The sequence below is a fragment of the Cherax quadricarinatus genome, chromosome 13 (assembly GCF_038502225.1).
Source record: "Cherax quadricarinatus isolate ZL_2023a chromosome 13, ASM3850222v1, whole genome shotgun sequence".
Taxonomy (NCBI): Eukaryota; Metazoa; Arthropoda; class Malacostraca; order Decapoda; family Parastacidae; genus Cherax; species Cherax quadricarinatus.
This window is the reverse complement of record NC_091304.1, coordinates 13,608,576-13,633,020: the sequence shown is the minus strand read 5'-3', so window position 1 is coordinate 13,633,020 and position 24,445 is coordinate 13,608,576. Positions and strand designations below refer to the sequence as shown.

Below are 24,445 nucleotides of genomic sequence, written 5' to 3'. Positions count from 1 at the left end.
TAGTGCTTCTAGTTTGCGAAGCGTTCCCATAATTGAATGTCAGATGATTTTCACGTATTTTTACCTCACGGAATGTACCTTGATGCTGAAGGAATACCGACGGCAGCTAAATAATAATGGTGTTAGTAAGTGTGAATGTTAAAAGCAGTGAATAACCGAACAGCTCCATTGCTTTAAGGTCACAGCTCACGAGGTCACAAGCCACCCTTCCAGGAACCTCATACAGACTTGGATAACACTTGGAACTAATTGTCGCTAAGCACCATTACAGATGTTCCATGACAAACAAGCAGACCGCCGCTGCAGTCAATTTATGCCACAACACGCTCGCAGGGAGGCGGTCATCAATGGCTAATATACAGAACTGATTCTCACGTCATCTGGGATGACATCCAACCCATTGTATGTCAGGTAACTGCGTTAGGTACTTGCGTCAGGTACCTCCATATGATAAGTTTAACTAAAATCCTTCCTACTTTCCCATATATTTTTTAAGTGTATTAATACAACAAGATCACATAAACCACATGAGACTGTAGCATTAGATAAAGATTAAACACGATGAAAGGTAAACCAATTTCCAGTTCTGTTGTAATAAAACAAAACCATTCTTGTAGAAAACGAAGCTTAGAATTTCTTTGTCTTCTTTGTGTGTGTATATATATATATATATATATATATATATATATATATATATATATATATATATATATATATATATATATATATATATATATATATATATATATATAATATTACAGAATCTATTAATAGTTTAATTCTATTCGCTTCAGAAAGCATACTTATTTTCGCTAAATTATACTTATTTCTCCATCGTCTATCTATTCTCTCTCTCTCTCTCTCTCTCTCTCTCTCTCTCTCTCTCTCTCTCTCTCTCTCTCTCTCTCTCTCTCTCTCTCTCTCTCTCTCTCTCTCTCTCTCTCTCTCTCTCTCTCTCCCTCCCTCCCTCCTCTCTCCCTCTCTCTCTCTCTCAGCCTTGAGGGAGGATATTGGTGACAGTTCTCACAGGCTCGCCACAATAACAGGCTGGTGGCACCGCGTGGCACTCAAGATAGGAGTCATGGGTGCGTGGAGTGAAGATCGCCGCCGCCGCCAGCATCACCACCAACTTGCCCCTGATGCTCTAACTTGTCCCATGCGTGTATCTGCAGGTGGCAGCCACAGCGGCACCCGCCCAGACACTGACCTTGGCCAGGGTGAGTTGCTGGCCATCCACCAGGCACTCAGCAATCGCAGCTTCCTTGAAGGTAGCAATGCCGTCCTGCGCTCTCAGTGCCGCGTTCCCCCTCCTCTGTTTTCCTTCGCTTCTGGATCCATAAATAGCACAATGCAGACATGCTGCGGGACAACTGAAACAACGTTTGTCCCTGTGTAGATCTTCATCAGATCATGACTTGGTGAAGCTCCACGCGTTACCATAAACGTCGTTCCAGTCAGTGTTTGCTGCGAAACACGTCTTCGCTTCTTGGCTTGTGCTGGGGCTGGCGGGACACAACCAGGACCAACACCTGCCCTCTCTCAGCTGCTTATTTATTTTTCGCTTATTTAATTGTCCCGTTGGCTTCTGCAGTAGTAGCTCCAGCGGTAGTTGCTGCGCTGGGAAATATTTCTTCTCTGGCATGCTCCAGATACTAATGTGTTGTTCCCTTCCGACAGTTTACAGATGGAGGTCCAGTGATTCCTCAGTGCAACGGCTTCACTGCCTCACTTCGCTTCGCTGCCTCGCCCCGCGCCTCACAGCTTCGTGCCGTACCTCTGCGGAACCTCCACTGTCTTGCGCCGCGCCTCACTTCCTTACGCTTTTATCGAAGCAGTTCTATCTACTAGACACCTGGTGCTTCTTCCCATCTCACGAAGGGTGTACTCTAATTCCTCATCACAGAAACAATAACACAGAAGCTAATCCTAATCAAGGAGCTTTAATTCCAATAACAAGGCTCCGATCCTAATAGAGGGACTCCAGTCCTAACAGATTCTATTTCTAACATAAAGGCTTTAATCCTAATGTAGATGCTTAAATAGGATTGGTGAGTTCTAAAATTCATTCATCCAAACGGAGTAATGTCGCCGCCTTAGAAATGCTACAAGATACTGCGTTGTGTACACAAATACATACTAGTTTGCTAGATGGATTTGTTTAGTGACCCACACTTCTTGATGCGAGTCTATAAGGGAGGTTCCTCGAAGTTGGTGAGGGGCTCTTGATCTCAGATATTGACTCTGATCTCCCCCTCCTCTCTTAGATCGAACCTAATTGCCTCCCATTTCCCCAGGCACTGTGTGACCCATGGTTAGCGCTCCCCTATGAGTAATAATAATTCATGTGACCCTCCAAGAGCAAATCTTGTGACCCTCTAAGAGTATATCATCTTGTGACCCTCTAAGAGTGAATCTTGTGACCCTCTAAGTGTATATCATCTTGTGACCCTCCAAGAGCATATCATCTTGTGACCCTCCAAGAGTATATCTTGTGACCCTCCAAGAGTATATCATCTTGTAACCCTCCAAGAGTGAATCTTGTGACCCTCCAAGAGTATATCATCTTGTAACCCTCCAAGAGTGAATCTTGTGACCCTCTAAGTGTAGATCATCTTGTGACCCTCCAAGAGCAAATCTTGTGGCTCTCTAAGTGTATATCTTCTTGTGACCCTCAAAGAGTATATCATCTTGTGACCCTCCAAGAGTATATCTTGTAACCCTCCAAGAGTACATCATCTTGTGACCCTCCAAGGGTATAACTTTTGACCCTCCAAGAGTATATCTTGTGATCCTCCAAGAGTATATCTTGTGATCCTCCAAGAGTATATCTTGTGACCCTCCAAGGATATATCTTTTAACCCTCCAAGAGTATATTATCTTGGATTCCTCCAAGGGTATATTTTTTGACCCTCCAAGAGTATATCTTGTGACCCTCCAAGAGTATATCATCTTGTGACCCTCCAAGAGTATATCTTGTGACCCTCCAAGAGTATATCATCTTGTGACCCTCCAAGAGTATATCTTGTGACCCTCCAAGAGTATATCATCTTGTGACCCTCCAAGGGTATAACTTTTAACCCTCCAAGAGTATATTTTGTGACCCTCCAAGAATATATCTTATGACCCTCCAAGAGTATATCTTGTGATCCTCCAAGGGTATATCTTTTGATCCTTCAAGAATATATCTTGTGGCCCTCCAAGAGTATATTTTGTGACCCTCCAGAAGTATATTTTGTGACCCTGCAAGAGTATATCTTGTGATTCTCCAAGAGTATATTTTGTGACCCCTCGAAGAGTATATCTTGTGACCCTCGAAGAGTATATCTTGTGACCTTCCTATAGTATATGTTGTGACCCTCCAAGAGTATATCTTGTGACCCTCCAAGAGTATATCTTGTGACCCTCCAAGAGTATATCTTGTGACCCTCGAAGAGTATAACTTGTGACCCTCGAAGAGTATATCTTGTGACCCTCCAAGAGTATATCTATATCTACTTGTGAGGTTATTAAAACTTGATAACCCACCATCCCTTCCATTCCTCAAGCGCCGTATGACCCTCACGGGTTTGAAGCTCCTCCTCCCCCCCTCAAAATAATATTAATAATATCACAAAATCCACATACTTCGTGGTATCTTAGGCTAGAGCCGCTAGATACCTGGTAGCTCTCCAGTAAGGCAACGAGGGTACTCATTTCCATATCCTGTTTGGACTAAGTAAATGTGGTTACACAGCTCAGTCTTCTTACATTCACTGGAGGCGCCACGTGAATTTCTAAACGCCATCTTTAAGATAAACGCTGGAGTAATGGTCAGTCAGTGAGGTGCGTAGCGTGGCCTGAGCCCAAATGCTCTTTGAGAATTAAAAATGTGTTTAGGGGCGGTGCCCTTGATTACGCCATAACTAAGAAAAATACTCTTCCAGGATCTGGAACTACGGAGGGTTAATAACCCAGAATATTACAAGACGGCTAAAGAATGTGGCTTATTTCCAACGGGTTAATTTTTAGGTGTTCCCCAAGTTGAGACCCACAACATTTGACTGACTCTTGGTATACATTTACTGGTAGGTGAGATGAGCAGCAAGCGTGGCCAGACATGCCCATACTTATCTCTCCGCTCAGGATTCTACCCGGGTGGTTCTTTTTTGGGTTAGTCGAACGTATCAGCGCTGTGTTACGGGGTACTAAGCTTAATATTAAAATGGTATACAATGCCGACAGGATGGTAGATAAGACACATGGGCAACAGTTAGGCAACGTTATCCCGAAACGTTTCGCCTACACAGTAGGCTTCTTCAGTCGAGTACAGAAAGATGGCATGAGCAGTAGAGATGTGAAGACGATGTAAGCAGTCCATTATCTTTGAAGTCGTAGATTTGAGGTTGTCAATCCCTCAGCCTGGAGAAGAGTTCTGTTCCATAGTCTGAAACAGTCTAAGGGTACTAAGTTTTAAACACGAGTAGTCATCCAAACATCCAAAAGTAGTATAGAATTAGCGTAGTCTGTGCAGGGCAGACTAAGCTAGGGCGATAATCTAGGTGTAAATTCACTCACATGTATCAAAAGATTGGGTTCTTTTCATTTTCTCTTCCATCTCCTATCCACAATTTTTTTCTCACTATACTGTACTTTTTAATTTTCTACCCCTCCAAAAGAACTCGATTGTCAATTATAAATGTCAACATGGACGACATTTTGTTCACCCTTCTCCATAATAACGACGAAAAATATCAATTCTTGCACTTTACTACTTAAGGACACAAGAAATACTGCAGTAGGCCTAGTTGCCCATTTTAGGCAGGTCTAAGCTACACCCACTTAAGAACGACGGAGCACTGCTGCAGGCCTACTGGCTCAAGCTAATCAGGTTCAACTTACACCCGCCCACACCCACTAATGTACTTATCCAACCTGTTTCAGTGAGGCTGCTCGGCAGTTTGTTCCACTCATCCACAACTCTGTTACCAAACCAGTGTTTTCCTTTGGGATGGTTGAGTTTGAGAAAGATCTGGCTTGTATGAGCCAGTAGGCCTGCTGCAGTGTACCTCTATTCTTACGTTGTATATTCTTTATAAATCTGAATTTTTCTAACTTGAGCCTATTGCTGTGAGCCCTGTCTTGATCAGATATTTAAGCACATAGTTTACATCCCCTTTCTTTATTCCTGTTGTCCACTGATATACCTCACTCATATCCCCCCTCCTCCTTTTTATAATATACATTTATGTATTACGAAAGCTGTTTAGAAATTTAGATTTTCATTATTTTTAAGTGGATATACACAAATAAATATATATTAATAAAACTTCCTGAATAAAGTTTACATGAAAAATTTCGGGTCATATGTCGTCTTGAAGGGTTGGTGACTGTGTAGTGGGGAGACTGAGGGGTTGGTGACTGTGTAGTGGGGAGACTGAGGGGTTGGTGACTGTGTAGTGGGGAGACTGAGAGGTTGGTGACTGTGTAGTGGGGAGACTGAGGGGTTGGTGACTGTGTAGTGGGGAGACTGAGAGGTTGGTGACTGTGTAGTGGGGAGACTGAGGGGTTGGTGACTGTGTAGTGGGGAGACTGAAGGGGTGGTGACTGTAGTGGGGAGACTGAGGGGTTGGTGACTGTGTAGTGGGGAGACTGAGAGGTTGGTGACTGTGTAGTGGGGAGACTGAGGGGTTGGTGACGGTGTTGTGGGGAGACTGATGGGGTGGTGACTGTGTAGTGGGGAGACTAAGGGGTTGGTGACTGTGTAGTGGGGAGACTGAGGGGTTGGTGACTGTGTAGTGGGGAGACTGAGGGGTTGGTGACTGTGTAGTGGGGAGACTGAGGGGTTGGTGACTGTGTAGTGGGGAGACTGAGGGGTTGGTGACTGTGTAGTGGGGAGACTGAGGGGTTGGTGACTGTGTAGTGGGGAGACTGAGGGGTTGGTGACTGTGTAGTGGGGAGACTGAGGGGTTGGTGACTGTGTAGTGGGGAGACTGAGGGGTTGGTGACTGTGTAGTGGGGAGACTGAGGGGTTGGTGACTGTGTAATGGGGAGACTAAGGGGTTGGTGACTGTGTAGTGGGGAGACTAAGGGGTGGTGACTGTGTAGTGGGGAGACTAAGGGGTTGGTTACTGTGTAGTGGGGAGACTCAGGGGTTGGTGACTGTGTAGTGGGGAGACTGAGGGGTTGGTGTCTGTGTAGTGGGGAGACTGAGGGGTTGGTGACTGTGTAGTGGGGAGACTGAGGGGTTGGTGATTGTGTAGTGGGGAGACTGAGGGGTTGGTGACTGTGTAGTGGGGAGACTAAGGGGTTGGTGACTGTGTAGTGGGGAGAGTAAGGGGTTGGTGACTGTGTAGTGGGGAGACTAAGGGGTGGTGACAGTGTAGTGGGGAGACTAAGGGGTTGGTGACTGTGTAGTGGGGAGACTAAGGGGTGGTGACTGTGTAGTGGGGAGACTAAGGGGTTGGTGACTGTGTAGTGGGGAGACTAAGGGGTTGGTGACTGTGTAGTGGGGAGAGTAAGGGGTTGGTGACTGTGTAGTGGGGAGACTAAGGGGTGGTGACAGTGTAGTGGGGAGACTAAGGGGTTGGTGACTGTGTAGTGGGGAGACTAAGGGGTGGTGACTGTGTAGTGGGGAGACTAAGGGGTTGGTGACTGTGTAGTGGGGAGACTAAGGGGTTGGTGACTGTGTAGTGGGGAGACTGAGGGGTTGGTGACTGTGTAGTGGGGAGACTGAGGGGGGTGGTGACTGTAGTGGGGAGACTGAAGGGGTGGTGACTGTAGTTGGTGACTGTGTAGTGGGGAGACTGAGGGGTTGGTGACTGTGTAGTGGGGAGACTGAGACTGGTTGGTGACTGTGTATTGAAGGGGTGGTGGTAGTGGGGAGACTAAGGGGTTGGTGACTGTGTGAGTGGGGACTGTAGTGGGGAGACTGAAGGGGTTGGTGACTGTGTAGTGGGGGGAGACTGAGGGGTTGGTAGACTGTGTAGTGGGGAGACTGAGGGGTTGGTGACTGTGTAGTGGGGAGACTGAAGGGGTGGTGACTGTGTAGTGGGGAGACTGAAGGGGTGGTGACTGCAGTGGGGAGACTGAAATGGGTGGTGACTGTAGTGGGGAGACTGAAGGGGTGGTGACTGTAGTGGGGAGACTGAAGGGGTGGTGACTGTAGTGGGGAGACTGAAGGGGTGGTGACTGTTGTGGGGAGGGGGGTGGTGACTGTAGTGGGGAGACTGAAGGGGTGGTGACTGTAGTGGGGAGACTGAAGGGGTGGTGACTGTAGTGGGGAGACTGAAGGGGTGGTGACTGTAGTGGGGAGACTGAAGGGGTGGTGACTGTAGTGGGGAGACTGAAGGGGTGGTGACTGTAGTGGGGAGACTGAAGGGGTGGTGACTGTAGTGGGGAGACTGAAGGGGTGGTGACTGTAGTGGGGAGACTATAGATAAAGCCAACATAATAATAAAAACAACTTGAAAATGTACAATGTTCTGGAGGTCAACAAAATATTACATGGGCAGATATTGTCACTGGTAGAGAGGAAAGGGCGCGCCGCTGTAGCTAACTCAAAATTAAACGGTAAAGCTAACCTGATCTATGGGAGAATACGGTTTTAGTGAACTCAGTACGAAGAGGAAGCCTTTATTGCAGTGAACTTATAATTAGGTGATAAAATCAGCATAAACTATGGGAAGACTGACTCATGGTTGTTAAGGGTTGTGAGGTAACATCATCACGCGCATTATAACCTCCGTAGCGGCTTCACAAACATTGATTCCCAAGTTTGAAAAACAATATATACTGAAATTTCAAAACTATATCTTTAACTTCTTCTAATTACATTTTAAAAAATATATACGAAGCATATCTGGGGTAATAAATTTACATCACAAAAAAAGGAGACGATAAAAACCAAAAAAAAAAATGGGAGGGGGGGGGGGAGAGAGTTGTGTTGCAGCTGCGTGAAAGGGTGAGATGAAACATTTTCATATATTTAAAAAAAATATTAGATATGTAAACAAATTGTTATTAAAAATTTTGAGGAGAGTAGTATGGGGATTTACAAGGGTGAATTTACACATAGTCTGCCCGGCCAGATTTACAAGTCTTCCGAACCCTTACTTCTCAGCGGAAGCATTACGGGCTTATAACTTTTCATGTATATAATAATTCAGACAGTAGGTTGGTAGACAGTAACCACCCAGGGAGGTACTACCGTCTTGTGGTAGTAGGTTGGTAGACAGTAACCACCCATGGAGGTACTACCGTCTTGTGGTAGTAGGTTGGTAGACAGAAACCACCCAAGGAGGTACTACCCTCTTGTGGTAGTAGGTTGGTAGACAGTAACCACCAAGGGAGGTACTACCCTCTTGTGGTAGTAGGTTGGTAGACAGTAACCACCCATGGTGGTACTACCCTCTTGTGGTAGTAGGTTGGTAGACAGTAACCACCCATGGAGGTACTACCGTCTTGTGGTAGTAGGTTGGTAGACAGTAACCACCCAGGGAGGTACTACCGTCTTGTAGTAGTAGGTTGGTAGACAGTAACCACCCATGGAGGTACTACCGTCTTGTGGTAGTAGGTTGATAGACAGTAACCACCCATGGAGGTACTACCGTCTTATGGTAGTAGGTTGGTAGACAGTAACCACCCAGGGAGGTACTACCGTCTTGTAGTAGTAGGTTGGTAGACAGTAACCACCCATGGAGGTACTACCGTCTTGTGGTAGTAGGTTGGTAGACAGTAACCACCCATGGAGGTACTACCCTCTTGTGGTAGTAGGTTTGTAGACAGTAACCACCCATGGAGGTACTACCCTCTTGTGGTAGTAGGTTGGTAGACAGTAACCACCCATGGAGGTACTACCCTCTTGTGGTAATAGGTTGGTAGACAGTAACCACCCATGGAGGTACTACCGTCTTGTGGTAGTAGGTTGGTAGACAGTAACCACCCACGGAGGTACTACAGTCTTGTGGTAGTAGGTTGGTAGACAGTAACCACCCATGGAGGTACTACCGTCTTGTGGTAGTAGGTTGGTAGACAGTAACCACCCATGGAGGTACTACCGTCTTGTGGTAGTAGGTTGGTAGACAGTAACCACCCATGGAGGTACTACCGTCTTGTGGTAGTAGGTTGGTAGACAGTAACCACCCATGGAGGTACTACCGTCTTGTGGTAGTAGGTTGGTAGACAGTAACCACCCATGGAGGTACTACCGTCTTGTGGTAGTAGGTTGGTAGACAGTAACCACCCATGGAGGTACTACCGTCTTGTGGTAGTAGGTTGGTAGACAGTAACCACCCATGGAGGTACTACCGTCTTGTGGTAGTAGGTTGGTAGACAGTAACCACCCATGGAGGTACTACCGTCTTGTGGTAGTAGGTTGGTAGACAGTAACCACCCATGGAGGTACTACCGTCTTGTGGTAGTAGGTTGGTAGACAGTAACCACCCATGGAGGTACTACCGTCTTGTGGTAGTAGGTTGGTAGACAGTAACCACCCATGGAGGTACTACCCTCTTGTGGTAGTAGGTTGGTAGACAGTAACCACCCATGGAGGTACTACCCTCTTGTGGTAGTAGGTTGGTAGACAGTAACCACCCATGGAGGTACTACCCTCTTGTGGTAGTAGGTTGGTAGACAGTAACCACCCATGGAGGTACTACCGTCTTGTGGTAGTAGGTTGGTAGACAGTAACCACCCATGGAGGTACTACCGTCTTGTGGTAGTAGGTTGGTAGACAGTAACCACCCATGAAGGTACTACCGTCTTGTGGTAGTAGGTTGGTAGACAGTAACCACCCATGGAGGTACTACCGTTGTGGTAGTAGGTTGGTAGACAGTAACCACCCAGGGAGGTACTACCCTCTTGTGGTAGTAGGTTGGTAGACAGTAACCACCCATGGTGGTACTACCCTCTTGTGGTAGTAGGTTGGTAGACAGTAACCACCCAGGGAGGTACTACCGTCTTGTGGTAGTAGGTTGGTAGACAGTAACCACCCATGGAGGTACTACCCTCTTGTGGTAGTAGGTTGGTAGACAGTAACCACCCATGGAGGTACTACCCTCTTGTGGTAGTAGGTTGGTAGACAGTAACCACCCATGGAGGTACTACCGTCTTGTGGTAGTAGGTTGGTAGACAGTAACCACCCATGGAGGTACTACCGTCTTGTGGTAGTAGGTTGGTAGACAGTAACCGCCCATGGAGGTACTACCGTTGTGGTAGTAGGTTGGTAGACAGTAACCACCCATGGTGGTACTACCCTCTTGTGGTAGTAGGTTGGTAGACAGTAACCACCCATGGTGGTACTACCCTCTTGTGGTAGTAGGTTGGTAGACAGTAACCACCCAGGGAGGTACTACCGTCCTGTGGTAGTAGGTTGGTAGACAGCAACCACCCAGGGAGGTACTACCGTCCTGCCAAGTGAGTGTACAACGAAAACCTGTAATTGTTTTACATGATGGTAGGATTGCTGGTGTCCTTTTTCTGTCTCATAAACATGCAAGGTTTCAGGTACGTCTTGCTACTTCTACTTACACTTAGGTCACACTACACATACATGTACAAACATATAAACACACACCCCACTGGGTTTTCTTCTATTTTCTTACTAGTCCTTCTTCTTGTTTATTTCCTCTTATCTCCATGGGGAAGTGGAACAGAATTCTTCCTCCGTAAGCCATGCGTGTCGTAAGAGGCGACTAAAATGCCGGGAGCAAGGGGCTAGTAACTACTTCTCCTGTATATATTACTAAATTTAAAAGGGAAAACTTTCGTTTTTCCTTTTGGGTCACCCTGCCTCGGTGGGATACTGCCAGTTTGTTGAGGCATTACCAAATTAAAGTTATGATCATGGGAGATTTGCAATACTGACGATAATCAGGAACTGATATATATATATATATATATATATATATATATATATATATATATATATATATATATATATATATATATATATATATATATATATATATATATGGCTGTATAATATTAAGTCAATTTACACCATAGCATTTGTTTCCCTACATTATAAAGCATCCCCCTTTTATTTACTAGTTGTATTTTCTTATTTAGAAAGTTCTTGGTACAAAAACATTTGTATCTTCTTTCTGGGATTAATAAATATTTTATATTATTAATACATTGGCCGTCTCCCACCCAGGCAGGGTGGCCCGAAAAAGATAAACTTCCATCATCGTTCACTCCATCACTGTCTTGCCAGAGGTGCGCTTACACTACAGTTGTTATAAAACTGCAACATTAACACCCCTCCTTCAGAGTGCAGGCACTGTACTTCCCATCTCCAGGACTCAAGTCCGGCCTGCCGGTTTCCCTGAATCCCTTCATAAATGTTACCTTGCTCACACTCCAACAGCAGGTCGAGTCCTAAAAACCATTTGTCTCCATTCACTCCTATCTAACACGCTCACGCACACTTGCTGGAAGTCCAAGCCCCTCGTATACAAAACCTCCTTTACCTCCTCCCTCCAACCTTTCCTAGGGCAACCCCTACCACGCCTTCCCTCCACTACAGATTTATACACTCTCGAAGTCATTCTGTTTCGTTCCATTCTCTCTACATGTCCAAACCATCTCAGTAACCTCTCCTCAGCCCTCTGAATAATAGTTTTGGTAATCCCGTACCTCCTCCTAATCTCCAAACTACGGATTCTCTGCATTATATTCACACCACACATTACTCTCATACATGACATCTCCACTGCCTCCAGCCTTCTTCTTGGTACAACATTCACAACCCATGCCTCAAACTCATACAAGAGCGTTGGTATAACTATACTCGCATACATTCCCCTCTTCGCTTTCATGGATAAGGTTCATTGTTTCCACAGATTCCTCAGTGCACCACTCACCTTTTACCCCTCGTCAGTTCTATGATTCACCTCATCTTTCATAGTCCCATAACTAAAATTCATCTCGTTGCTTTACTAAATCTGTCCTCTCTTTCATCTTATGTCCATTTTACTGAAGAACACTTAACATATACTTCGGAAAGTATTTTTGTATTTGTCACCTCCACTTCCAGCCTCGTTCATCCTCTCTTATGGCAGATCTTTTCCAGAAAATTTTCTTCACTAATCACATCTGTCTGGGAAGCCTACAGCCGGCTAACACCACACCCTTAACCCCAACTTTCTCTTGTTCACATCCCCTCATGCTTCACCTGAGCATAACACACTACCCACACCGCTCCCAAACACCCTCTGCCCATACCTAACCCACACCTTAACACCCTACCCCATCCCTTCCTTGACAGCCACAAGTCCAGCCGCTTCCTACAGTCATCTCTAATTCGTTGCCTTTATTGCTGTTAAATTTATTGAGTCTTCAATATATTTTCTCCTTTTGCTTTGGCTTTGCTAGGCTGTCCTCGTCTTTTCTATCAAATACTTGAACTATGTTCTTTTTTCTTACATTTGGGGTCTCTGCTTCTTTACTAAGTATTGCAGCCAGCAGTCTCGAGTTCACCCTATGAGCGTTAATTTTTGGTACAAGTGCAGTTCATCCGATAAACGACATTTTGGTGTACATGCGCAAACTACGAGCAGTAATTTATTTTGTTGCTACAGCTCATCCTGTGAGCGGTAGTTTGTGCACCCACAGTTTATTGTGTGAGCGGTAGTTTATTCACTCACGCTTGTCTTGTTAGTGCTAATTTGAGAACTCGAAGGTTACCATGTAAACAGTAACGAAAAAGACCTCCAGGGGCTGCAAAACCTTTATGAGACCTCCAGGGACCGCAAAAGGCCTTTATGAGACCTCCAGGGACCGCAAAGGGCCTTTATGAGACCTCCAGGGACCGCAAAGGGCCTTTATGAGACCTCCAGGACTGCAAAGGGCCTTTATGAGACCTCCAGGGACCGCAAAGGGCCTTTTTGAGACCTCCAGGGACCGCAAAGGGCCTTTATGAGACCTCCAGGAACCGCAAAGGGCCTTTATGAGACCCCAGTAGATACGCAGTCATAACTTCAGGGGAGTTGAGTCTTAACAAATATTTTAGCTCCATTATACAGAAATTAAGTTATGTTGATACATCAAGTTGATGATCAGATTTATGCAAAATATGGCTTCAATATCATTGATGAAATAGAAATTGATGTGCCATTTCTTGAGAGGTTTGTTGGAACCTCTCAAAATTCCAGTTTTCGATCACCTTAGATCTGTCGTAAGGATAGGTTTCGCCAACTCACTTGACATTTGATATGACTGACATTACATACAAGTTGAACTGCCGAAGATAATTATAGATTGTGCAATGAATGGCGAGCAGCCAATAAACTAAGCCTATGATATACGTGTAGCCTAAATGCTTGTTCTGATTCAAGTATTTTACATTCCTGATTATACCCTAATCTTAGTGTAGGAATAATTAGAGACTTAAACCTAGTCTTAGTGTAGCAGTTACAACCATTTAGTTTACTCATGTCTTTTAATATACAAACTGAATGCTACATATTTCCCGATAAAAGCTTTAAGCTTCTCTTTGATAACTCATAATTACATTAAGGTTGTCATATTTCCAGAAATGTATTAACAAGGCATCCACATTCGTTTCACTTAGATTCCTTGGTCAAAAAATCATGCATATATACTGTATGTCTGGATTCAGAAACGAGCAAGTTACAGAGAAATCTTAGGATATTTACAAAAAGTAATAAGAATTCTAACCTCCTGATGTTTTTTCAGGGATATGGTCTACTGTTCATTTAGTCACTTGTGGCTCTTAGATTTTTCGACTATCAAGACAACAGCTTATTTGAAATTTTTCACAGTTCCAGCAGCTTCTTGGACATCTGTTTCTGCAACTCAACATCTGTTCTACTACTGATAATGTGACTCTCTACCCCCCCTTCCCCCCCTCTCTCTCTCTCTCCATAATTTGTCTATCGGCTATCAGATATTAAAGTCCCCAGTAAGATCATTCCCGTGTGTCCACCCTCTGACACTAATCTATGCTGTCTATTTACGGATTCCCTGACCTTGACTCTCTGTGCCTAACTTTTTTTTCTTTCAGCGAGAATAAGAATCTTAGTTAAATTTAAAGACAAAACATTTACCCTGAAGGTCTCCCGACAAAATGGTTTCAACTCTCCCGAGATAATTTTATCGTGTACTACATTTCTCTCTCTCTCTCTCTCTCTCTCTCTCTCTCTGATTTATGTAATATAAGCGGTCACTATCATCCTCCATCATCATCATCATTCTTCCAAGCCTTTGTAGTACCCGTGTCTTTTCTAGACAGCCTTTTGAAGGCATGTGTCGCCCTTAGTGAGGCTTGTGTTGCGCCTCTAGATCCTCCTAGCTGACTGCATGAGTACTTTGTAGTGCATCCGTTGATTTAACTTTACATGCTTGATTTTCTTTAGTTACCCATTATCTTGTGTAGCAAAGCTTTTTCTAATCCAAAAATTCTTTGACGGCTCACCAGCCATGTATTTCTGCCATTCAAAATGTGTAGCTAGAAATTGTTGTTAATGTGAACATATGAGAATATCTTCTGGTATATCTATATTGTATTATCTAGATGCTCTCTAGCGAATATAAATGTGGCATAGTGCCATAGATCTCACTTGACAGTGCCTCATATCTTTTAACTTGGCATTTTCACAAATATCGCTTGACAATGAGTTCTATTTAAGTAATGAAATGTCCGCATTGTATGGTATTTAAGTTATAAAGAGAATTTTTAAGTGTAAATTAAGTTTTTAATAGTTTTTCAAGTAAAAGGGACCATTAAATTCACATTAATCAAAATGCTATTTTAAATGGGTGAATCACATTGCACTAACAATTTTTTTTAATTGTGAAATCCATGGACCGGTGTCTGAATCTCCTTCGACAGTGTAAGGAGCATTTTTTTTCTTATACCATAAGACAGATAGCATAAATGGACTGGAGAAGGATTATAGTAGGACAGAGTAGCCAGAAGACTGGTGAGTAGACAGGAAGAGAGAGAGAGAGAGAGAATTAAGGAAGTGACCTGACCATTTTGGGTGGATTTTAAGGCCACAGCCATGAAGGAATAATGAAGTAAGCCCATTAGCCAGCGCTATTAAGTCTACTGCGAATATATATAGTAAAGAAAGAATGAATCTTCTGATCTGTGGTGTGTACAGTAGAGAGAGAGAGAGTCAGTGATTTGTACTTCAGGGAAGTCCAAATTTAAACGGTACTTCTCGGTATTCCTCAAGAACTGAGATCATATAAAGAAATGTCATTTTTTATTTCATAGAATTGTTGGACTGGAGATTTTTACTACTTACTTCGACTAGAAATTAATTTGAACTAGGATACTTTTCATTATGGCGTCTGTTCGTTAATTTTACGAAGTTATTAGATCCTGATTTTAGTAAACAATTATATACAATCTGGAATCGTAATTGAAAATAATGAAAAATATTTTAGAATTACATTAAAAAAATAAGGAAAAAATATCACTATTTTCTCAAAGTAGATTTCCTCATGTTTTCTCTAATTTGGATTTTCGATATTTCAAATCAAATGAAAATTATTGCAATTTTCTGCCCGTGCACTTACAAATTACTCACGGATCCATCAGCACTTTACACACAAGATGTACACACATTCTAGATGAGGATATAACAGCGGTGTTCAGAATGTCTAATAAGGCAAGTTTGAGGCACATTCCCACCCTTAGACGATGAACTGATGCTGGCGAAGGGCTCTTAATACAAGGAATTAGAGCTGCCCTTCCTTCCCTTTGACCAAACCTGATTACTTCACATTCTCTAGATGCTGTGTGACCCCCTAGGGGTTTAGTGCTCTCCCAGGAATATAACAGACACATCAGTGTCATTTCAGACTGTTCAGAGACCTTGAATAACTGAAAATAAGTTCCTCGTTTAGTTGCTTGAGGAACATCAGTAGCAGTAACGAGAGTTAACGCTGGTCACTTCACCTGTGATTAATCTTACTGGTACTTCGTCAAAAATGTTGATAATGGAAGTGAATTTTAAGGTTCAAGCCTCGTTATTTGTGCTACAGAGCTCACTACCGCCACTACCACTCTCAGCTCACACTGCTTCACTTCTCTCTTCCAACGGCTTTGCAGATACGAATTCCCCGTCAGACAAAACGCGAAGCCGATCATTGTTTACATAAGTTCTAATATAGCCAAAATAAGTGCCAGCCAGTCGTATTGTAAGACTGAGTAACTAGCCGGGTTTTGTTGTTATTGTATAGCTAGTTGTCTCTTGAAGAGGTTCCTCGATGCCGATGAAGGGCTCTTGATCCAAAAAATCGGACCTTTCCTTACTTCGATCGAACCTGATTGCCTCTTATTTTCCTGGCGCTTTATGACCCCTACGGGTTCAGCGCTTCCATCACAGCAATAATAATAATAATAATAATAATAATAATAATAATAATAATAATAATAATAATAATAATAATAATAATTATTATTATTATTATTATTATTATTATTATTATTATTATTATTATTATTATAACCACTTGTCTAAATGATCCATATTGATTTAGCCATTTGTGTAAATGTACGACTATTACTAATAACAACAACAACAATAATAATAATAATAATAATAATAATAATAATAATAATAATAATAATAATAATAGTAATAATAATAATGATAATAATAATGATAATAATAATAATAATAATAATAATAATAATAATAATAATAATAATAATAATAATTTTTATATCTAGATACATGACGCATTTTTTTCGTTAAAATCATTATATCACCTAAACTTCTCTTTCCTTAACCTTAACTCCAAGGTAGTTCTCTATACACCATCCTATACGACAAGATTTAAGAATCCAATATTAGTCTCGGATACTTTATGAATGTCCTCTAAAAGATCCTCCTATTTCGATATTTAGTATCGGAATTGCTTCTATACGTGTAATGGCGAGAATTTTTTACGTTTCACTGTAGGAAAAGAAATTCATTTTGCCATACTGGTGTTGGAATGTTGATGACGTGTTGCTAGTCACTGCTAGCAAGACGGGTCTTGCAATTAGTGTGATGACGTGTTGCTAAAGTCACTGCTAGCCAGAAGGGCCTTGAAATTAGCGTGTACCTCTCTTCCCGTCTTGAGTTGCCACGGTTATACATAGACAAATTTCGAAAGAGCTTAATATGACTTCAGAGTAGTGTCAAGAGTGGATTATCGCTAACAGTTCAGAGAAGTGTTTTTTTCAGTCTGTTTCTTCTTCCAGGGTAATAACAGTTCAGGTTTAGTGTTTAACTGTCTGTTCCTAATACATGTGCCATAGCCGTCAATGGTACTGTACGCAGAAAGCAAAAGATATGTATTTTCAGCCGTATTTGCAGTATTTGGACATTTCACATTGTTCATCAAAGAAATCGAAAAAAGTCTTCCCTATGGCCTCCGAAAAGTGAAGCTCTTTTGTCTCTTTCAGGCAGCAAGGACCTGCGGAGCTTGAGCGTGCCTGATGATGGCCTTACTCTGGTAGGCAGAAGCTCCTCACCCTATGCCACTCGTAGGGAGAGCTCGAAGTCGGCACCGCTCTCCAGGTCTTCCAGCAGGCGGACTGGCACTGCAGGTAGTAAGGGGTAAGAACTGGGGTCCTGCTACCCAAGGTTGACAAGTAAAGCATACAGCAACCAGTGGTATCTTCCCCAACCTCACTCTTCCTACTCCGAAATTATTTCTAGTTAGAGCATTTGAATAGAGCTGTAGCACCTCCTCTTCTTCTCAGTATTTAAGAACATAAGAATAAAGGAACACTGCAGTAGGCCTATTGGCCCATGTTAGGCAAGTCCAACTCAAACCCTCCTATATACCCATAAACTCACAGTTAGCCACAATGACGCTGCTTGAGTTGATTCCACTCATTCACAACTCATTGTTAGGAGCCCTGTTATTTACATTTCATTTATTTATTCTTATATACTATTTGTGAACTTCAATCATATCCACCCATCATTCTTCGTCTTTCCAAAGTGATGGAGGGGTAAGCCAGCGGAAGCCTCGGCCTGATGACTAAAGCTCCAGCTGTGGGTCATCATATAACTAAGACCCACATCAGGAAACACTTGTCATGTTTCCTGACCTAAACTAACCTTTCCAAAGAGTGCAAATTCGATGTCTTTAGCTTATCTTGGTAGGAAAGGTTTCTGATACATAGAATCAATTTGGTCATCCTTCTCTCTGTATTTTCCAGCGTATTTATGACCATCCAGTAACATGGAGATTAGAACTAAGCAGCATAATCTAAGACCTTGCCAAAGATCTATTAAGTTGAAATATAGCCTTAGGACTTCTATTATTTATACCTTGTGATGTGAAGCCAAGAATTAAATCGACTTTATTACCAACACTTTACGCACTGTTGTCTTGGCTTCAAATTTCCGTTAACCAGAACCTCAATCTTTTCACATTTATTTTAATTAAGACCTTATTATTTAGTTGCATCTGCGTCCATTTACTTAACATTATTTAGCTTGTTTGTGTCCTATACAACGATATTCAGCTTCCTAACCCCTGAGGGCTTAGCATCAATATAATAATAATAATCTTCCAATCATCCGTAGCTAACTATATTAAACCCTTCCTTATCAGTGCCACCTCAGTAATTATTAACAAATTTTCTTATTATTCCCAATAAAGCTTTTGGCACACACATTTTTAACGACCCCGGTCCATGGTCAGCCTCACTTGCCTCGCCTCTACACTCTCATTATGACTGTTGTCTATATTTCTCAAACAGCACAGGGGATATACATACCAACGCGAATATTCTATGACAAGAAATGATCAGCATTGCCGCTGGCAAGAATGACTTGCAAGGAAAGGAATGTTTAGTATGGCATGTTTGTTGCAGTCCCGCTATCTTATCGCTCCCTGTTAAACCGCTATCCAGACAGGTTTTTTTCTAACCTTGCAATGCAACGATTTTAATGTTTACTTTCATCCTTGTAAATCAAGAAATGTTTCACTCCTTTACGTGTGGTTGTACCAGTGTTTAGTACTACCAGTGTTTATTACTACCAGTGTGTAGTACTACTAGGGTTTAGTACTACCAGTGTTTAGTACTACAAGTGTTTATTACTACCAGTGTGTAGTACTACTAGGGTTTAGTACTACCAGTGTTTAGTACTACAAGTGTTTATTACTACCAGTGTGTAGTACTACTAGGGTTTAGTACTACCAGTGTTTATTACTACCAGTGTGTAGTACTACTAGGGTTTAGTACTACCAGTGTTTAGTACTACAAGTGTTTAGTACTACTAGTGTTTAGTACTCCCAGTGTTTAGTACTACCAGTCTTTAGTACTACTAGTGTTTAGTAGTAACAGTGTTTAGTGCAACCAGTGTTTAGTAGTACTAGTGTTTAGTACTACCAGTGTTTAGTAGTACTAGTGTTTAGTACTACCAGTGTTTAGTACTACCAGTGTTTAGTACTACCAGTGTTTAGTGCTACCAATGTTTAGTAATACCAGTGTTTAGTACTACTGGTGTTTAATACTACCAGTGTTTAGTACTACTAGTGTTTAGTAATACCAGTGTTTAGTACTACCAGTGTTTAGTACTATCAGTGTTTAGTAATACTAGGGTTTAGTACTACCAATGTTTAGTACTACCAGTGTTAAGTACTACCAGTGCTTAGTACTAACAGTGTTTAGTACTAGCAGTGTTTAGCACTACCAGTGTTTAGTACTGCTAGTGTTTAGCATTGATAGTGTTTAGTACTACTAGGGTTTAGTGCTACCAGTGTTTAGTACTACTAGTGTTTAGTACTACCAGTGTTTAGTACTGCTAGTGTTTAGCATTGATAGTGTTTAGTACTACTAGGGTTTAGTGCTACCAGTGTTTAATACTACCAGTGCTCAGTACTACCCGTGTTTAGTACTGCTAGTGTTTAGTACTACTAGGGTTTAGTGCTACCAGTGTTTAGTACTACTAGTGTTTAGTACTACGAGTGTTTAGTACTGCTAGTGTTTAGTACTACTAGGGTTTAGTGCTACCAGTGTTTAATACTACCAGTGCTCAGTACTACCCGTGTTTAGTACTGCTAGTGTTTAGTACTACTAGGGTTTAGTGCTACCAATGTTTAGTACTACCAGTGTTTAGTACTATTAGGGTTTAGTACTACCAGTGTTTGGTAGTACCAGTGTTTAGTGCTACCAGTATTTAGTACTGCTAGTGTTTATTACTACTAGTGTTTAGTACTTCCAATGTTTAGTACTGCCATTGTTTACTACTACCAGTGTTTAGTACTACTTGTATTTAGTACTACCAGTGTTTAGTACTACAGTGTTTAGTACTATCTTTAGTACTACCAATGTTTAGTACTACCAGCGTTTAGTACTACCAATGTGTAGTACTACTAGTGTTTAGTACTACTAGTGTTTAGTACTACTAGTGTTTAGTACTACTAGTGTTTAGTACTACTAGTGTTTAGTACTATTAGTGTTTAATACTAACCAGTACTCAGTATTAACTAGTATTTCAATCCCTGTAGTGAAATTGCTATACATAATAATACATCTTAGGGAAGCCTAGCTGAATAAAAACCCATTTTGTCTCGCGTCGTGACTCCGTTTACAATAATAAACATTACAAGAATCCATTAGCGCAAGTGCGTATATGCATATGCATATGCGTATATGCATATGTAGGAACGCTGGAACCTGTTATATATGTATAATGTGTTTCATTTGCCAAATCATTTGTCATACATATATCAGTTTAGGTTATACATCAGAGTGGGTGAACCTAATAGTCTTTTCTCTCTCTCTTCTATTTATCCTATGTCTAGTTTAGTAATGTTTTGTATCCTTTCGTAAATATTCTCCCTTCCTTACCATATCCTCTGGTCACTAATTGTATTATCGCGTTTGCGGACAGAGAATCGAGCCTCCACGATTTAGGCTGAATGAATTTACACGGGTTTAGCGCGTTTTAATAATAATAGTAATAATAATAATAATAATAATAATAATAATAATAATAATAATAATAATAATAATAATAATAATACATACATACATATATATATATATATATATATATATATATATATATATATATATATATATATATATATATATATATATATATATTTATTTATTTATTTATTTATTTATTTCCAATTATTAAAACCGTTGATCTTAGCTCCGACTTTTTATTGGTGATGGTAAACTCAGGAATCACATGGAGCACTACCCACATTACCCAAGGAAAACACCTTATACGTAGTAATGCCTTTTTAAGTTTTGTAACAAAGCCGACACAGCAGCCTACTTCTGCTCTGTCAAAAATTATGTAACATGAAACTGAGTTAATTTATGTAACCTATATAAGAATCTGCATAAATATAGTTTACAGTGTGTCTTGGGATTGAGATGAAGGAGTTAAGTGAGCCTTCATGTTTTTTCCATGTGGATTTCTGTATATTGAAAGCCTGCAGGATTCGTCTTGTTTTGATAGGGTTAATCTTAAGTGTATCTATTTATTTATTCATTGAAATGCGACACAGCTGTTAGCATCATACAGTGCTGGAAAGGTAGAGGATACCTGGAAAATTTTCCGAAAAGTCGAGGATGAAGTTAACATCATGTAATAACCTTGTGAGGTTCAAAGCCTATCGGCTGCACATGCGTCATTAGGCTGTGTGGGTCAGCTGGACACTTGACAGTAAAAAACAGTAATTTAATCCTATTTTCGGGATTAAAGTAACAGTATATACACTCTGAGATACCTTCGGTGTATGTACCGTTTGTGTCGGCAATGGTATAACAATTATCCGGGCTGGTATATACTGTTATTATGGCAGTGTTCAACCGCAGGTGAGATGACGATGTTCAACATGTAACTCTGTAGATGAATGGTTCAGAGAACCGACATGTTGATAAATTAGACACATGTGCAACTCTTGGGTACCTTTATTGAGGAAACGTTTCGCCACACAGTGGCTTCATCAGTCCACACAAAGGAGAATCTTGAAGAACAGGAGGAGAATGAGGTAATCAGTCCCTCAACCTTGAGTCGATGTGGTCAGTCCATCAATCTTGAATAGATTGACTGACCACATCGACTCAAGGTTGAGGGACTGATTACCTCATTCTCCTCCTGTTCTTCAAGATTCTCCTTTGTATGGACTGATGAAGCCACTGTGTGGCGAAACGTTTCCTCAATAAAGGTACCCAAGAGTTGCACATGTGTCTAATTTATCAACATGTAACTCCTCGAGGACAAGTCTAAACTTTGGAAAATCTCTTCTACTCGACCTCGAACTCCCACCAGTTGCGTTTGTAAAACGAAGCCCGTTATATTACTGGATTGTTTAATGCCTTTCTTGCATATATTCTGATTTTTTTTTATTTTTCATTGAGACCAGTTCCTTGGTAGCATTGAGCTCCAGCTTCGGGACCACTGAAAAACATGAAGCATTTACACACACTAGCTTCAGCATACACCGAGGCTCAAATAAAATATATGGTACCTTTTTTTTTTAAATGTCTACGTAATAAGGCAATTAGCGTACGTAATAAGGCAAACAGCGTACGTAATAAGGCAAATAGATTACTGGGATTTATATCAAGAAGTGTAAGCAACAGAAGTCCAGAGGTCATACTGCAGCTTTATACATTATTAGTAAGGCCTCACCTAGATTATGCAGCTCAGTTCTGGTCTCCATATTACAGAATGGACATAAATTCGTTAGAAAACATTCAGCGTAGGATGACTAAATTAATACATAGCATTAGAAATCTTCCTTATGAAGAAAGATTGAAGACTCTTAAGTTACATTCACTTGTTAGACGAAGAATGAGGGGAGACCTGATCGAAGTGTATAAGTGGAAGATAGGTATTAATAAAGGGGATATTAATAAGGTCTTGAGGATGTCTCTCCAAGAGAGAACCCGCAGTAATGGATTTAAATTAGATAAGTTTAGATTTAGAAAGGACATAGGAAAGTATTGGTTTGGAAATAGGGTAGTAGATGAGTGGAACAGTCTACCTAGTTGGGTTATTGAGGCTGGGACTTTGGGTAGTTTCAAATTTAGGTTGGATAAGTACATGAGTGGGAGGGGTTGGATTTGAGTGGGACTTGCACATCGGAGCTTGTTTCTTGGGTGGCATTGAAAATTGGGTTGGTCAAATGCTTGTTAGTGGGATGAATTGTAAAGGACCTGGCTAGTATGGGCCAACAGGCCTCCTGCAGTGTTCCTCCTTTCTTATGTTCTTATGTTAAAATCGCTCTAATATATCTTCTAATTTGAAATGTGACAACCTCATGCCCGGTTTTCCCTGTAAACTCGTTTGTTCTTTTACTGTGCTCACAATCCTCTCCACACATGCTAGTGTCCCGTAGCTAGGTTGATAGCGCACTCAGTTCACACACTGAGTGTCCGTGGTTCGATCAGGTACGGATGAAAACATAGGGCGCCTTTCCTTATACCTGTTCTCCTAGCAGTAAGTAGGTACGTGGGTATTAGCCGACTGTTGTGGGTCGCATCCTGGGGGTGGTAATATACCTCAGAAATGAGGTAGGAAAACAGCTCTTAATTAGCATATAAAACAGATCTGTGAAAAAAAAAGTGTTTGCAAGGCCAGAATATATACACCGAAAGTTGTGTATCTCTCATTAAACATATGCTGGTAATTTGATCCATTTATTAGGGAATAAACTATTCTTGAGTGGAGTGAACAGGTTCCATGTAGCCTTAAATAACTCAAAGCGTAGCCTATGGGTTTTACACCCAATTTTAGCAACCAATCTGTGTAACGGAACGTGAGCCACCCAGATGTCTTTCTCACGCCTCTAGCAAGGAGTTCCCAGATCCAGGGTCGTGGTTCAAGAAGAAATTAAGCGACTGTGTATATAACTACATTCCCTTCAAATATTTCATTAATATTGTACTGTGAACCTACAGCTGTTTGCCATGATGTCCGTCATTGAAATTTATGATTTTTATATAATCCACAAAAGAAAAGAGTAGTAGCACTGCAGAAGGCATACTGGCTCATGCTAAGCAGGGCCAAGTCACATTTGGGTTTCAGGGTAAAAAATAGTCCATATGTCTTTGATTTTTTTGCGATTTTTCGTCATTATAGTGATGATATACAAGGCCGACAATTAAATGAACAACTCCTGTTAGGTTAATTGTGAAGATATTTTGCTAACCAGTGTTTTTTTTAATATAGTTTATAGAATGAAAAAGAGAATCGTTGGTCCTTCAGTGTTGAAAGGTGTTCAGTCCATGAGTTACTGACCACGGCTTGTGGACTGAGCACCTCTCAAGGCTGAGGGACTGAGCACCTCTCAAGGCTGAGGGACTGAGCACCTCTCAAGGCTGAGGGGCTGAGCACCTCTCAAGGCTGAGGGACTGAGCACCTCTCAAGGCTGAGGGACTGAGCACCTCTCAAGGCTGAGGGACTGAGCACCTCTCAAGGCTGAGGGACTGAGCACCTCTCAAGGCTGAGGGACT

General features: G+C 41.7%; 1 protein-coding gene across 6 annotated transcripts in view; it reads left to right on the top strand.

The window, feature by feature from the left end:
- Window positions 1–24,445, top strand: part of LOC128688487 (bestrophin-2-like) — a 237,144-nt gene that overhangs the window by 202,760 nt on the left and 9,939 nt on the right. For 3 of the 6 annotated variants that reach the window (XM_070084535.1, XM_070084532.1, XM_070084531.1), the window contains 2 exons: window positions 1,173–1,268; window positions 17,408–17,561. In XM_070084535.1, the coding sequence (XP_069940636.1) occupies window positions 1,173–1,268; window positions 17,408–17,561 (250 nt within the window). Of the gene's footprint in view, window positions 1–1,046; window positions 1,269–17,407; window positions 17,562–24,445 lie in introns of all 6 variants that reach the window. The other 3 variants (XM_070084534.1, XM_070084530.1, XM_070084536.1) reach the window with 3 other exon arrangements.